This window comes from Phalacrocorax carbo, chromosome 3 (assembly GCF_963921805.1).
Source record: "Phalacrocorax carbo chromosome 3, bPhaCar2.1, whole genome shotgun sequence".
NCBI lineage: Eukaryota > Metazoa > Chordata > Aves > Suliformes > Phalacrocoracidae > Phalacrocorax > Phalacrocorax carbo.
Window position 1 is genome coordinate 71862052 of NC_087515.1, and position 17292 is coordinate 71879343.

The window sequence follows — 17292 nt, forward strand, 5'->3', positions numbered from 1 at the left end:
TAAGGCAGGCTTTTGAAAGTGGATATTACCCTGTATCAATACTAGAAGAGTTCTGTGCTTTGAGTTTTCAACAAATTAAAAAAAAACCCACCCTTAACTTTTCCAAATTAATGAAACTGTTAAAAGATTTCTACTGCATACCCTCCACCTGTGTCTGATATTTGCTTATTCTGAAACCTGTTTTTACTCCTTCTCACGTCTTCATTACTTGAAAATAGTGCAGCTATTGAAGTTCCACATAAAACTCACCTATTGACCTTGTTTTCCACTGCTTTTAATCTGCAGGTTAATTAGTCGTCTGTCATGAGACTATCCAAACAAGCAGCATATGTGTGTGTCAGTTTTCCTCTGCACAAAAAAAACGAATGCCTGCTCTGCATAGATAGGGAGCATATTGACCAAGGGAAGAGGTGTTAGGATCTATCTTAATTTCTTATGCGCTTGTAAAATTTGTTTCCTGGACTGTTTTCTTCTATTTTACAGCACCTGTGGAAACTCTGAAGTCAAAAGGTGGGTAACTTTGTTTTTTAAATTGATATGGAAGTTTTTGACTCTGTTACTGAAAAAAACTTCATGTGACAAAATTGCTAACAGGTATCACTTATGTAAAACAAAGCGGACCTTTTAAATTATAATGGCTCCTTCCTTGCAGCACCTTAAAGCACCTCTAGAAAACAAGTGTCTTTTCCCCAAATTGTCCATAGACTAACAAACTGTAATTCTCCAACTATATCAAATTCACTTTCTAACCCTATCTCAAATCGTAAGGTGTTTGTGAAAGGCAGGCAGGAGAAGTAACCAATCTTCTACAGAGACATGACACAAAGAGTAATATTCCCTTTTTTTTGCCGGTCCAGCTGCAGCACAAACCCAGTGACTGAACAGTTGTTTTCTTCAGAGTCTCGGAAGATTTACAGGGAGATTCAGTGAAACAGTTTTTGCCTTCCTCTCGTACAAGAACTGCCGATGGGGAGGTGGGAGGTGTGGGAACATCAGTGCTTGCTCCAAAAGTTGTTCCTTTCCTGAAGGCACAGGGAACTGGGACTAGTGAGAAACCTCAGGGGCTTAAGTTTGATCTGAGAAATTATTTAACTTTTTGTGTCAGTGTCTGACTTTTTACATATATACAATGCAAGACACTAGCTCTGGATTGCCCTCAGGAACATTACAGATGCCAGTTGCATCCTAGACACAAATGGAAAATGGGATGACAAGTGCTCTTCACTTTCAGTCTATTTTTGTTCACATCAATGACCACCTTGCTTTACAAATACTCCTTTTCAAACGAATTGGACTGCATGTATCAACTGCTCAGACTTGTGAGTTGTAGTCTTGGAGCTGTCCACCACAAGTCAAAGGTAGGGAAACGCAAATTGCCAGTTGCTAATACCTAGCTATCATTCAAACATCTTTTACTTTAGAGTTCATCTCTGAAGCCTCATTCACATTAACCAGTAAATACTGACACAATTAGGCTGAATTGCAAGGCAGTGGAGGGCTTTTCTGGAGCATGAGGAAGAGTTGCAGAATCACAGCTGTGAAGATCAATGTAAGGAAATCAAAGCTGATACATTATTTCCTTTATTGGATGTTTTTAAGTTCCTTGCTTCATGGGCTAAATTCATAATGCTGCCATTGCTCTGCAGCTAATTGTATTGAGCAAAACAGAAACCAGAGTAATTTAGGCATTTGTTCTCTTTATACTCCTGCCAGACAAAACAGAGAAACTGAATGGAAAAAAGTGTGTTGAGCTAAGCTTTTGTATTTTTAGCAAATTCTAGACAGCCAAGCTGAAAATAAAGGTAGCTTTGCTGCTACGGGTGATAGAATAAAGCTTCCCCCTATTGCCTGAAACCTCTAAGCAAATCTTTTTGATACATTATTATTTCTCCTCCGATGCTGTACTATGCATATGAAGTCAACATTTCAACACCTGTGAACCCATTTTTGCTAAGCCTGTGTCCATCAGGCTCTGAAAAGAAGTGAATCGGTTGTTTCTTGCAGAATTAAGTCCCTTTCTGCAAACTTTTTTCCTTTCGCCCTACTGGGAAATGTTGTCATATATCTTTTGATATTGTTGTTCCGACTGATTATATTTACCCTTTTATTGAAAGTTATTTTGTTTAGGTCACCTGTAAAGTTTACAAACAGAATTATCAGGGTTTTTGAAAAAAACTGAGGTTTTTCCTGTATGCTTTATTGCTGTGAGTAACCTCTAAACTTCTATTGAATACAATATTTCACATTTAGTTAAGTAAGAAGCAAATGTTTGTATATGTAATAAGTCTTCATTGTGTCACCGTTGTTTGCAGGATGGGAGCAAACCCTTCCTTATGAGTTACTGAATTAAGGGGCACTTGAAAGAAATGTTATAGGAAGTTCACAGTTCATTAAGGATAAATAGAAATTGTAGGTTTCTGTTGCATAAAAAAAAAAGAATAATTCTGTTATTTCTGTTGTCAAAAAAACCAAAAAACTTTGATTTCAGCCATCTTAGTTTTATCATAGGATCAGTCTAATGTTGAACCTGAAATGCACCATTATTTAAGTAAATAACAATTTTGTTTTAATCAGCCACCAAAACCCATTAAAGAGAAATAGCTGACGTTAGCTCTGGAGTAATTGTTAATTTCTGAAAAATTACTTGTTAACAAGTGATCGAAATTTAACTTTAAGTTGCTAATTTTGAAATGCAAACATTGCCTCTACTGCAGGGGAAAAATTATATTTATATTAAAATGTTACAGTTGTTCCTTCTACCTCTTAGTAAGAATCACAAAGGAATGATGTTTTCTTCTAACTATAAATTTTTACAGTGACAGACAAATTCTAGTAGTCTTTAATAGCTATAGCTTTCACTAAGTCTGAACAAAGCCCGTTACTTTTCAGTCTGTATTTGTTTGTTCTTTATTCCTGCTCTTTATTTACTTTTTTCCCATTTTTCTTCTGTTAATCCATTTAGCCTTAGCAGTTCTCCGGGTGCAACATGATTTCAAATATTCAGTAGCTGTTGGCAAATTTTAAAATTTTTAAGCATACTCATGGAAGGCAAACAGTCCTGTTCTGAAAACAAGTGAGGCTTTTGGTGAAATTCTCTTCTTTGGTAATTAAAAAAATTAATCTGCTGGCATAGAAGTAGGTCTGGGCCATTCCCACTAGCTTCTACTTCGGACAAACTGTCAAGCTCAGATGAAGGTTTGTTGTATTTTCTCAAAAAAGGTTCACTAATGACACTATGGCAGGGAATTTTTTCATTTCTCCGTGCAACAGAACAGTTCCTAAATCATAACAGACACTTCTTAGGTTCATGATTTCTTGATATTAGTGATGTCACAATGAGGACCTCCTGTCTCTGACCTCAAGGTTCAGTGAGTAAAGTGTTGTCTCCAGTCAGAGTGATTTCTTTTAGCTTTCCTTCTCCCCAAGCAATCACAAAATAGCTTTAAAATCAGTGATATTTTGGAATGCATACTTCTGATGTGGGTGTTAGTTACACAACCTGACTCTTTTGGGATAAAAATATTCTTTCAAATTTGATTGTAGTCTACAACTATTGAGACTGCAAAAATATTTGACTGATGAATCGCTCTTCTGGCTACTTTCAGCAAAAAATAATGTCTGCTAAGCTTGCTCTCATTTGATTCCAAACAGCTTAGCATGGAATCAGAGAAACGATTATAGAAATCATCTACATTACCCCAAGTTGTCAATAATTTTGCTAAGAAATGATAAAACATATGGGAGTCCAGACTCCATTTACTTCATTATTTTTTTTAACTATAATTTACTGAAAATATGGATCCCTGACAAATTTTTACTTTTACCTTTATATGCATTCATTTTATTTTATATTATTTCAGGCAGGAATTTTTTGGTGGTTTTGGCTTGGTTTTCTAGTTTTTGGGGGTTTTTTTTAATGCCTGATGTTCTTCCACTGAGGAGAAAATTATAATACATTATAACACATCCACATTACTTAAGTCATATGGCTGAAGGATCAGCTTTTCAAATTGGGAACACCTACAATGGGACAATTTTTTACAATGAGATCATCTTTCAGGCTGCCACTCAGAAGTGGCAATAATTTTGAAAAAGCTCAGTGGAAGGGATGAAATCTTGAGCTACTCAGAAAACTTGTCCCTGTTCTAACAAAAATAAAATATTTTTGGACTCTTATTCCAAACTCTGATACTATGTGCGCAGGCTTTCTATTTATACAGACTGTTAAAGTAGCACTTATTACATTGGTAATGCTGAGAGGTCTTTTATCATCAAAGTAGCTCACACCTCCCTTCTCAAAAAGCAAAAGGAATAATGCTGTGTCCTATTTGTCCTTCCAGATACCACTCTGCCATATCCAGATGATGCTACTTGACAGTTTCCAAAAGTTACTAAAGCTCTGATCTGTCTCAGCAAGTTCTTCTTTACAAACACTCACTCACAGAACCGTTGTGGCATTACTGAACACACTGATAGCCAGAATACTATTAATAGTACCAGTTGTTATTTTTAAATAGCAGCTTCAATGCCTCTCAAGGATGGCTGCTTCCTTCATCATAACTGCTTTCATGGTCTACCGCCACCACATGAATTTGATTACTCTAAATACCTGATCTCAGAAAGCTGTATTGCTCTTCTGGAGATACTGAACTGGATGCAGTTCAGTATCCAGAAAATACTTTTATTTTTTATTCCATCAGTATGCTGGTTTTCAGAAATTGAACAAACCAAAACTCCTGTAATGTTAGCTAAAAAGGATAAACATGCATTGGAGAAAACCAACAGTTCCCAATAATTCATTTTACCCTTATCATAGCTGCTTTTGCAGATTTAGATACTAAACATACACTTTGGAATGCATATGGGACTAGTTTCTGTTGCCTGTTTTCAGATCCTTTTTTTCCATATTAAAATAAGTTTATTCTTCAAGATGTTGACCACTTCAGCAAGATTTTCGAAACACTGTGATGTTGGTTGGCTCAGTGGCAGGGCACAAAGTCCAGATTCACCTAAGCATGTAGGTGTCTAGTTTATGATGATTTAAGTAGCCCTGCTGATCACAGAATCACAGGATGGTAGGGGTTGGAAGGGACCTCTGGAGATCATCTCGTCCAACCCCCCTGCTTGAGCAGGCACACCCAGAGCAGGGGGCACAGGACCATGTCCAGGTGGGTTTTGAATGTCTCCAGGGAAGGAGACTCCACAGCCTCCCTGGGCAGCCTGTGCCACTGCTCTGGCACCCACACAGGAAAGGATTTTTTCCTCATATTCAGGTGGAACTTCCTGTGTTCCAACTTGTGCCCATTGCCCCTTGTCCTGTCGTTGGGCACCACTGAAAAGGGTCCGATCCCATCCTCTTGACACCCACCCTTCAGATATTAATAAGTATTGATAAGATCCCCCCTCGGTCTTCTCTTCTCCAGGCTGAACAAACACAGGTGTCTCAGCCTTTTCTCATAAGAGAGATGCTCCTGTCCCTTGATCATCTTTGTAGTTCTCCACTGGACTTGCTCAAGCAGTTCCTTGTCCTTCTTTAACTGGGAAGCAAACATGCTGAGGTTACCGTCTATCCCTTCATCCAAGTCACTGACCAGGACTGGACCCAGTACAGACCCCTAGGGAACACTAGTTACATGGATGCGTCCCATCAGGGCCCATGGATTTGCGAGGATCCAATTTGCCTAGGTGATCTCTGATCCAATCATCTTCAACCAAGGGGAAGTGTTCCTTTCTCCAGATTTTCTCCCTCACCTCTGGGGGCTGGGATGCCTGAGGGCCAGCCTTAGCAGTAAAGACCGAAGCAAAGATGGCATTCAGTAAGTCTGCCTTCTCTGCATCCTGCCTCACCAGGGCCCCCACCTCATTCAGCCGCAGGCCCAGTTTCCCCAGTCATCCTTTTACTGCTGATGTATTTGAAGAAGCTTGATCTAGGCCTGAGTAACACAGATGTTAATAGCAGAGATCTACAATAAATATGAAGGGACTTTGCTCCTTTTTGGATCTCTCTATGTCCAGTAACATCAATACAAAGTTAGGTACTTGGATACAAACGCAGTACACAAATTCTTTTTCCTGTGGATCCAGTCAGTCATCCTTTCAGCCTAGACTTGATTTTCAGGCAAACTGAAGATTACCTTCAATAAAATAAGTTACCTGAGGTAACTGAGGTGCAGGGGTGAAATATTTCATTGTTCCGTGGAGGTTGTGGAGATTGCTCACAAACACCCTTTCACCTCACAGCATCCTGGGATAAAGAAGAGCAAGTGGCAAGGGAGTGACAGGTGTGTGTGAGCTGGTCCATCCCACTAAATGTGAAGCAGTTCATCTGTGCATATCTGACATTTCACTGAATCTCAGGAAAGGTTTCCTGCTAGGAACAAAAGATCCTTCTTTCTGCCTCTAGCCCACTTGCAGACATTGCAGACAGGCCATAGCTTGCTAAATGAGCTAGGCTTCTTGGACCCTCACACCCAGCAGCTTCAGAAGGTTTCCTTGCTGCCTGGGCTGCAAGCCCAGCCCCAGCAGGACCACAAGAACACCCCTCCAAGCACACCTAGAGGCACTTTGTAGGTCCTTCGAATTCCCTTTGAATTCCCTGATTTCTCAGCATAAATAATAACAGAACACGACCCTCAGTGTTTACCTTGGCTCTAAAAGCCAAGTTCTTAATTTACAGCTGTGATTTGCTGTAGTAAGACATTTTGTTGAAAATATTTTTGTGCTTGACAGGTTGAAATAACAAGCTGAGAGGACGTTATGTGCTGATAACTCTGTAGTTGCAAAGACATTTCTACACTTACCAGTCATTTGATATAAATTAATTTTCACCGTCCACTTCACATCCTGCCATGTATGCTGGTTTATTCTTTATGCTAGTTTTAAACAAGGCAATGACATTGAAGCTTGTTTTCTTAATGCCACATTTTTTTGTCTCAAACACTGTAACAGGATACCATTTTAAATTAAAGCAATGCTTCTTATTCAGCATAATATTTATAAATTATGGCTACCAAAGCTTGGTTTTACAAAAGTGGAGTCTTGGCAGTGCAATTTACAGCTAAAAAAAAGTCTACATATTTTCAAGACTTAACTCTGAATAATTCAATTTAATGAGAAAATATATATATATGTTGTCCTAAATATATTCAGTAGTCTACAGTAAATCTTGTACATTGCCAAACCTGTCATGTAAATTGTCAGAAACTATAAAAGATACCCACATTTATGTAACTTTCCTAGAAGAGCAAAGTATGAAGGGATTCCTTCCTGCAGCTCCTCCTCTTAGATAATTTAACCCTTAGTGTGGAGCCATGAACTGTCCCTTGTCTCTCAAGCTGTGCGAATCAATTTAGGAACAGTTCAAGCTAAAGCTTGCAAATAATTACTTGGATATATCCAGACATCCTGACCTGGGCTGCTACAAATGCTTCCCCTGGCATCAGTAAAGGTCTAGCAGTCTGCTGCACAAGTGATTTGGTTCACTCTTCTCTCTTCCACGCAGAAATTGCAGTATTCACAAGGACCAAGTTAGGCGTCTGTAACATATATTCTGACTGTGGCCCACTATCCTCATTGGGACTAAGTACATGCTTAAGATTAATTGGGAGGTATTTTGCTGTGTCAGGGATGCAGAGTGGACATTTCTGCTGGTGCAGACAGAAAACCACACCATGTGGGGAACCCTCACATGGCTGGCAGACACCTACTTGCTTTGCTATCTCCTCCGTTATGTGATATGCACTGCAGTTTAGCCCCTGTTGCACCTGAGATCTAGAAGACAATGCTGCTATTTATCTCCTGATGGAAAAAAATTTCCCTGTTTGCTTTTTCTCTAGGTAAAAAGTACTTATTATGTAGTCATATACTGGGGGGGGTCTGGGGGGGAGAGGGTGAAGATATCTCATGGTTGCAAATCTTTGAAATCATCTGCCTCAAAGGAATTTATAAGTATTTAAGAAAAGCTTTGTCTGTTGGAGCAACACTTCTGACTAGAAATCTTACTTAAACCTTGTCTTTGTTTTGCAGCAGTACCTGAAAAGAAGGAAGGAAAAGCAATGAAGGCAGCAGAGCAAGGTAAAAAGAAAACAATGCATGTTGGCATTTTCTCTTTTAAAAGACAACGGCATAGAAACAAAAACTTCAGATTCAGACAGGTGGGTGACAGCAACCTTTAAATCCATTGCTCTGCTAGTATTTGCCAGGGCTCTGATGTGTTTATCAGAGCAACAGGGAATTTCCACCAGGAAACTGGCTTCATGCCACTTCCACAAAAGCTTAAGGTGATCAGACTGTCTGCTTCAGCTTAAAGGTCCTGTGCTGGGACTTTAGTGTCCCACAGATCCTGTGAGAGGCCTCCTGCCCTTTCCTGCCTGGGCAGGGATCAGCCTTTACTCTTCAGTCTTAGAGAGAGACTTGCAATGAGGTAAAGAGGCAGAGGTCCCCTAAAGTCAGCTGAGCTAACCAAATGAAACCTTAGTCCCATGAAGAGCCCAGAAGGTCCACTGCAGTGAAACTCAAAAGCTTTTGAAATCAGTAGAAGTTTCTAGCAAAAATTTTAGGACTGATATGGATAAGGCATGAATGGGAATGTCTGGGAGTGGGAACACCAGAAGAAGAAAGGATACAAGAACCACACATGTTGATGGCACATAGTTCAGGAGGTCACAGAGTCCGCACAGTTTACCAAGCCAACCAGAGCAGGAACACCAAGGGACAGTGTACACCACGCTAAAGCGAAACTCAAACCACTGAGTGATGATGGTGAACATAAAAAGAATCAGATTGGACCCTTAAAGCATCTGGATAAAGATGTGCGTTTTCCCATTATACAGACTTATAATTATTACTGTTATTACTTTCAACTTTATATCCTGCATACTTGCTTCTTGTACACTTGATAAAAGCAATCCATAGCTTTTTAGGTTTGTATGGCGAAAAGCATTTAGATTTAGTATGGAAAAAAGCATTTTAGCACCAGTGCTAAAACACTGGTGTAGATAGCCAAAGCTTATCAGCCCTGGCTTCCTTTATGTGATACACATCTTAATCTATTGCGTTTTGTTACTAACTGTCTACCAAGGTGATTTTTATATTTCAATAAAATAAGGAGTTATATTAACATATTATAATTACAATAAAATATTGTTTTAAATAAATTTATATGTATTTAATATACAGTATGTTTCTATATTAATATATAATTTATATATTTATAGTATAATAATATATTATATTTTATTATCAAAGTGGCAATTAGAGCCCTGATGATGAATTTGGCATTTTTGGTCTTGTCATATTGGAGTTTTTCCAAATTTGCCAGTAACCTTTAGAATAAGTTATAAGACATATTTACTAATGTAGCTTTGGTCAGCTGAGCTATTACCCCTTCTTTTCTCCAGTTTCTCACCTTCAGCTTTACTCAGCGTTACTCAAACCAGTGTAGGCACCCTGCAGCAGCTGTCAGCTGCTTGTTAGTTGTCATGGAAAATGTTATAATTAGGTGGGCCTTGGCCTAGATTTCAGTCATTGTTAGTCTGGGTATCTCCACACTATTTTCCATTGCCGTACAAGTGCTTCCCCAGCCATCTGCACACTTCCCTTTGTTTGGCTATCTCAGGCAGCAGTAAGGTGGTGTTTGCTCTAAAATTTATCCCTTCTACAATGCGCCACCATTAGATGGGACTTTACCTGCAAAATATTTTAACTGTGCCATAAAGAGCACAGACTGAGCAGTACAAACCAGAGTTTCACATGGTTGGCATTGAGCAGGGATTTCTAAACCATTGGTTGTGATCCCCAGGGAACTCTAAAGGGGGGCAAACCATTTCCCATGACAGCAGACAACAGCAGCAGCACTATCTCCCCATGCCAGCAGCCATCGAGCTTTTGCAAGGCAGAGGAATAAAAGCAATGCATAATGTCTATCACAACTATTTCTGCAGATTCTTCTAAGCACTGGCGGCAGCAGCTCAGTTCCTCTGCTGCACAGAAATGAACATAAACACTTTGAGACAGCAGCTGCATCTTCTTCTCATCTCTGCACCCTATATGTACAGAGCTACTGCCAACATATTGATCACTCAAAGACAAGTGAGCCAAAAACACTTTCAGGAGGATTTTTAAATATTAGCATGTACTTATATTTCTCATGGAAGAGTAAAAAGATAAGATGATGGAAGCAGCTCTGAGTTATGCTTTGAGTGAAGAAAAAACTGTACCTAATTCACTGATCCCAGGTATCTGGAAGCTCTGAGGAAAAGTGAGGACTCTCTTAATCAGGAAAGTCTGAATGCACCAGGAAATAGTTTTTAAACTGAAAGGGATTTTTGAGCCTTTTAGAATGAGAAATTAAATAATTTCCTCTGCTAGCTATTGTATACCAGGATACAGGTCAAAAAGTTGACAGACTGACCTGGTCAAAACTAAGATTTGTAATTTAAGAAAAACACTAAATATAAGGAGACCTGTAGAAAAATTTTGAGTGTTGGCACTCTGTTTAGCAATCAGGCCATAGCTTCATTGTTTCAAACCTGAAGGTTTTAGTGATCAAACATGCTATTGCAGCTTTGATCTCAAATCCCTATGGTCTGGGAATGGGCTAAAATGTTGTAACAAGATTTCTGTTTGCAAGTTTTTTATTAGTAGTAAAGCAAATTCGCAAGTAACATTTTCAACTGTTAAAAGGAGAGCAAGAAAGCAGCACAATGGCAGGAGTGTCTGGAAAAAGGGCAGTGCTTTAACACTTTGCCCTATTTGTTTGAAAAATGACACAAGCAAGCGTCAGACAGTTTCCAAGGAGTTACTGCCAGTTATTAAGGTAAATGAGAATTAATACTTAAAAGAAGTAAGGAAAAGGCAAATATTTTTTCTTGTGATACCCAATAGTACTAGCAAAGGAGTTAATTGCCATTGGTTAAAGCAGGTCATAGGAGACTGGGGGTTTTTTATCCTCTGGTTGTGTGACTGCAAGGTACTAGGTGGGAACCATGAAATTTTTTCACATACACTGTCAAGCAACAATGGAGTGGAAATCACCTTCAAGATATGATTAAGTACTTAGGGACAACATATATTTAAATGCATTTTCATTAGCTGATTGTGTTAAAAATAATTTCCTATGTGAACATATATTCTAACATTTCCTTTTTCTTTTCTCGCTTTTGCTTCCTTTCTTTTCTCTTTCCTCAGATAAACCAAAGACGAAACAAGGAAGTAAGCTATAGCTTTACGTTTTGCTTCTCTCTATAGCAGATAAAGCAATGTCAGATCTCTAAATGAAAAAAAAATATTGTATAAAAGCTCCTGCTGCTGCTACTCAGAATTGTAAATTATGGTTGATTAGACAGACTAGAACTGATACAACAAAGCTAATAATAGTAATAATGGATATTTTGAGAAATCTGAGTCTCTTTAAGCCAAAGAAGTTTCATCCCAATACTGTATATCCTTCCTTCACAAAACAGACTTGTGCAATGCCAGCATGAAAAACCTATTTATAAAGTTTATATCTGTCATTTTACACACAAAATTATTCTCTCCACACCTACTAGGTTCACTACAGGTCTCAGCAGCTATGTATCCTAATGTCAGGATGAGCTTAACACTGCAAATCAACACAGAGCAAGTAACACAAGGGTCTAGTCACAGGATTTGTGCTACAGGTTGCCATTTTGCCAAGTTATGGGAGACTGTCTAACAGATCTCAGTAAGTTCAGTCCTACAGAATATGGCTGGTGTTTATTTATACTTTAATTTCCTATTTCCAGGTCAGTCCTGGGTTATTTTTTAAATTCTTCAGCAGCATCTGCATCATATTCCACACCATCCTATAAGCCATTTTTATTCCTGGAGATGACAACTGGCTCTGAAGCACCTTCTGAAAGGTTTCCTTAGTTGGGGATAAAACAAAGGAAGTTTGTTTGAAGTCAGTTTTGTCAAGTAATGACTTAAGCTTTCAGTTCAGAATTGTTTAATGTTCTTTTTTTCCAAAATGCATCATTGAGGTAATATCTTCTGCAACAGTTTAGGTAACTGTGTTCTTAACATTACTGAAGTGCACAACAACTTTAAGTTCTCACAGGCAGGCTCCTGAAAGTAAAGGGCTTATACTGTGCATTAAATAATTTATTTTGGTAAAGGTGTAAAAGTGCAGTATTTAGTTGTGTTACTTCTGTTCTTGTATTAACCACAGATTTTTATTTGAATTGTATATCACAAAAAAAAAAAACCACCAAACCCAAAACAAAAGATAAAGGTCTGTAAATTCCACTCACCTCTTTTTTTTTTTGTAGAGACCATTTCACCAAACATGGAATCTCTCTTGGAAATTTTTCATAACTCATAAGCACAGAAGGACAAGTTTTTCAGTCTTCTCACTGAGTTTTATTTCTGTTAGCACAGATTTCCATCATTAATTTAATGTTTAAAAATTGGTGGTGACTTTTTTTAGGTATATTAGGGATACTTAGTTCCACTGTATATGCTTCACAGACATCTGCAGTAAATTGTTTATTTTTTTACTTTGAAAATCAGTGCTGAATCATGAACTAATGAGTACAAAACCTGAAGGCAGAAGCGGGAGACGAGGGGTAGCATCTGAAGCAGATGTCTGAGACTTAGTGAGGATGGAAAGAGAGAGCTTTATTACAGAAAAAAATCACACTTTTGACCTAGTTCAACAAAATAATTTCCCAAGTTCTCTCCTTTAAAAGTTATATCGTCTGGAAGTATTGCCTTTTTAGAAGCACAGTGTAGAAGGGGAAAAATAATGAAACATTTATCCTTTGATGTCAGCCCCAACAGAACAGGAGTTTCAGTGTCAAGAGTAAATTAAGTTTTTCCACTTGATGATTACTCTTCCCACAAACAAGATTTTATTATTCCTGGATTTCTTCTATTCAAATTCCCCATGAACTCAGCTTGTCCTACACAGAGACGAATACAAAATCATGAACAAGAAGATTTATTGATACTATGATAAGTTACTGGTGGACACATTCTATGCTTTTATAACAAAAGAAACAATTTGTGAATTGTGTGTTCTTAAGGCAGTAAACAATTATCACTCCAGCTACCCACTGTAGCTACCTAAAGTTTCATATCTATCTGCTAAACACAACCTCCTCATCATTAGGAGTCTTGACCTCTTATCCTCTGTGCAGAAGCCAAGAGGGTCTTCTAACAAAGGGCTTTAAGACCTTCTGGCACCAATTGCTGCCAAGTTTCTCAACAGAATTTTTTTTTTTTTTTGCTTCATATCTTATGGAGAACATTGTATTTATTTTTTTTTCCAGAAAATACCTGCTAATTAGTGTTTCTAAGATAACATGTATAAACCCATGTAACCAGTAGTCAGATGGTTAATACACTCACTTAACATGCAAGAATTCGAAATCCAAACCTCTCTTCCTTCTGACTAGCTTGTTTTGGAACAGTTTCATTTGCCTTTTGAATTTTGGTGGGAAAAGATTTGGAGACCTTGTTTCAGCAGCCCAGAATTATGATCTCACATTTTGAAACAGAATTCTTGTTTTCTGTCTGGATCAAATTATTTCTTATGCCTTTTATAGGAGAGCATATTTCTTTTTGCCTTTGTATATGCCTTCCTCGTGCAGTATCCATTAAGGATGGTGTGGCCTAGCCATCTTCACTACTTGTCTTTAGGTAGAATAAAAACAAATCCATGCTCCTATTTGTAACTATTGTGTTGGTCTCTCAGTTTGATCACAACTGACCCTTAGAAAAGAATAGTTTCAATAAGGAGGCTCTTGGACTTGCTCGTCAAGAATAGACAATCCCAGATGAAGTAAGTAGGCTACAGCCACCTTTGATGAGTCAATATCAGCAAAGGGTCAGTTTTGTCCTTTCTGGTTAAGAAAGTTGAAAAACTACCCTTATCCCTTATTAACTTGAAGCTTGCAAATTTTATAGTCTTCATAGTTAAATTGATAAAACACATTTTGTGGACTGAACTCTCTGAACGGAAACAAGTGAATTTCATACCACTCTTCCAATCACTCAGTTTTTCACTATTCCTTCCAATATACATTTATAGTCTCTCATATGATTTAGGTGCTTCATTCTCTCTTATGATTAAATCTCAAGTTTCACTCAGTTATGGCTTCTGACTGTCACTTTATCAGTGTGAATACTTCTTTTACAGATCCTGGAAAAGAGAAAGAAATGAAATCTCCAGCTGCTATAAAAGATAAAGGTAACACGGGAAGACAAAACTGTATAAAACCTTAACATCCATGTGCATCAAGAAAAAGATCTTGCAATGCACTGGCCTTTTTGTTTTTATGGTATAGTTTAGTTAGGAATTTATGAGCATAATACTATTCCAGTAAATTTATGATAAAACTACCTGGATCAGAAGTGCAAACACAGCCTTGGTAATACGAAGCATCTGTATGAAAACTTAGAAGGCCAAACTCAGAATTTAGGGACAATCGTTAACGTTTGCTATTGCAAGCTGCAAAGCGAAACTAGTTTTGAGTGATCTTTGTTCTTTCATCACATTCTAAAATTTGTGGTTTCACTTTGTGAGCAAACTGCTGAAAAACAGGTTTGTACTGCGCATTTAATTGGTATCATGGCTCAGTTAGAATCCGCCAATTATTCAATCAGTCATTATCCCATAGGTATTAGATGTTAACCTTTTATCACTCTAGCTTGAAGATTAATAAATTATTTTTTACAGACCATGCTAAAGAAAAGGAAGGAAAGAATCCTACAGCTTTAAAAGATAAAGGTAAGAATACACAATGGAATATAAAACTTGTTGAAAACCACACAAAGTAGAATGAAGATATTAATTTTAAAATAATAATTATATCTCTTTTCCATTATAAATTTTAACCAATCAACATTTAATTGGTTAAAATATTGTACAGGATTTATAGCATGAAAAAAAGGGGGGGAAGGATGTAAGTAGACTATGGTGAGCCAATTAATGTTCAGAAATCTCAAAATTAATTAAATAAGTGTCACAAAACCACTCCGAGTAATGGTTAAGAACTTTACTAAGACCTTTTTCTTCTGAACAATGCAAAGAGTTTAACAGAAGCCAGTTAACAAAGTCTGGATGGAAGACTTGCATGAATCTGTGGACATAACAGCGATGAAGTAAAGTTTATGAGCATCTGACTGGGTAATGTGCTTTCCAGGGTTTGTAAAAGCTATAATTAATACCCCCATAGCCTCATCCAGTCAACCACCTGCAACATCAGAGTTGTTCTGAATCTTTCTTTTATTCTTTATTTTTTATTAAACAGTTCCCATGCCTTTTTTAATTTGGTCAAAGTAGATGAACACTCAGCTGAATTTTCTTTCATTTTGCTGGGTGCCTTTTACCCATCTTATTGCTGCCCTCCTTTCTAGAGATAGCCGTATTTGAAAGGAGAAGTGATTTACGGATAAGTCTTATTTAACATGTTCTTTAGATTCTTCAGAATAAAAAGTTCTACCATATAGATAGACATATTAATATTTATTCTAAATTATAGTCATTATATGCTATTTCAAACAAAGAACTGAATGAAGAGTTTAGTTCAAGCACTATGGAAAGATGAAAAAAAATCTAGAACAAAAGGAGGAATAATCTTATTGATAGACATATTTCCAAAATCCTTGAAGCTGTGTTCATTCACTCACTGTTGTTTAACTGGGCAATCACTAGTTAATCACTTCTTTATGCACAAATTAAATTATAATAATCTGCAAAAGTGGTTCACATATTGTTCTTCTATTTGTATTCTACTCCTAAAGTACACATGCCCATTTACATGAGCTTAGTTGTCTGGAACAGAACTATATATGCAAACTCTCCTGGGGTCCCATGGTCCCCCTCCCCAGACAGCATATAATCTGTCGTTCCCTGATGGGGTTATGCTGAAAAATTAGAAGAGGCATTTCAGTGACAGCTCTGCCCCCTCCTCCTCTGCATGGAACAGGTATGCTCAGCCTGCTGATCCTTTCAAAGGATTACTGGGGAAAAAGAAATAAAAAAGAAAAAGAAAGAGAGAGGAGACCCAAAATATTTTTCCTCTTTGGCAAGAGTTCCTTTAGAACAAATTGAAAGGGGTTTGCCAGCCCTGAACACGCTTCTGTATCGTGTCCTTTGCTGAGTGCTTCCACGGCTCTGCTTTTAATCTCCTGGGCTCATGCTCAATAGGTCAGCAATTTCAATCACTAAGTTATTAACAGGTCCTCCTAACATGACAGAGGAGGTTAGACCTTTTTCACACAGCCTTCAGAAAGGGGGAGTCAGGGATTTATTTTAATCGTCAAGTGCAGGACATGTTATATCACATTTCCTACATTTTAGGAAAACAAGGCAAAACAATCTCTGTACTGGCCACTCAGATCCTGAGAGCACTTGCTGATGCAGCCATCACTGTTTCCCATAATAAATATCAAACTTGCAGAGTTCAATGTCTGTGTCTAAAAATGTGGGTGCTGATTAGCGAGCTGAATAACTCAGTTCAAAATACATTGGCGGCAAAGGCTTTATAGAAAGAACTTATAAAGCTGTGTGTGACAAACCCTTAGAGATCTTGGTGCCTTTCTGGGCTATGTGCTTTTCCTATCGCATTCTGGATTACTGTGCTACATAAACATATATCTAGCACTATAAATCCCCCATTTCAGTCACCATGTTTACTCAAACTGTACTTCATAAAATAATCAAAGCCTTATTTGCATGCCACTCTATCCCCTCTCCATCACCTCTTCAAGCCTCCTCAGTGGGCCTCTGCAAAGGTTGGCCAGGCTATTGGGGCCTTCTTTTCTCTCTTTGCAACTTGGTGTCTTTCAGTCTGTTTCTTAAAGAGGATGTTTCTGGCAAAAAAAACATATATTGAAGGACTCAGGAAAGTAAGGATTTTTAAGGCTGCATACACAAGCTAATTATCTGTCTTGGGAGTTTGTTACTATTCATGTAAGACTGAATAAAGGAAGATTTTTAGATGAGGTATTAAATACTTGTGAAAATTAATGTTTGCCTGGCACCTTATGCAATAGAAGAGGCATCCTCATACCTCATTCTGTTTGAAGGATGGGCTAAATTTGGATGAACAGGGATTATGTTCAGACCAAAAAAACTTATCATAAAGCAGACTATTTTCCATAAGCTGATGCAGAGTGTTTTTATGTAAAATAGAGAACAAATCCTTGAATTTAAAGTTATTGCTGGGATACTCCATAGATCACAACCTCACAACACTACCTTATCTATTTTATGAGGTGAATAAAATGCCTTCAGTCTTAGACTCTAACATTATTGACAGTGAT

General features: G+C 37.8%; 1 protein-coding gene across 1 annotated transcript in view; it reads left to right on the forward strand.

The window, feature by feature from the left end:
- The window catches only part of TRDN (triadin), a 230491-nt gene that overhangs the window by 149112 nt on the left and 64087 nt on the right, over nt 1–17292 (forward strand). Inside the window, 5 exon segments of the mRNA XM_064447367.1 lie at nt 484–510; nt 8026–8073; nt 11188–11211; nt 14162–14212; nt 14702–14752. Of these exon segments, the coding sequence (XP_064303437.1) occupies nt 484–510; nt 8026–8073; nt 11188–11211; nt 14162–14212; nt 14702–14752 (201 nt within the window).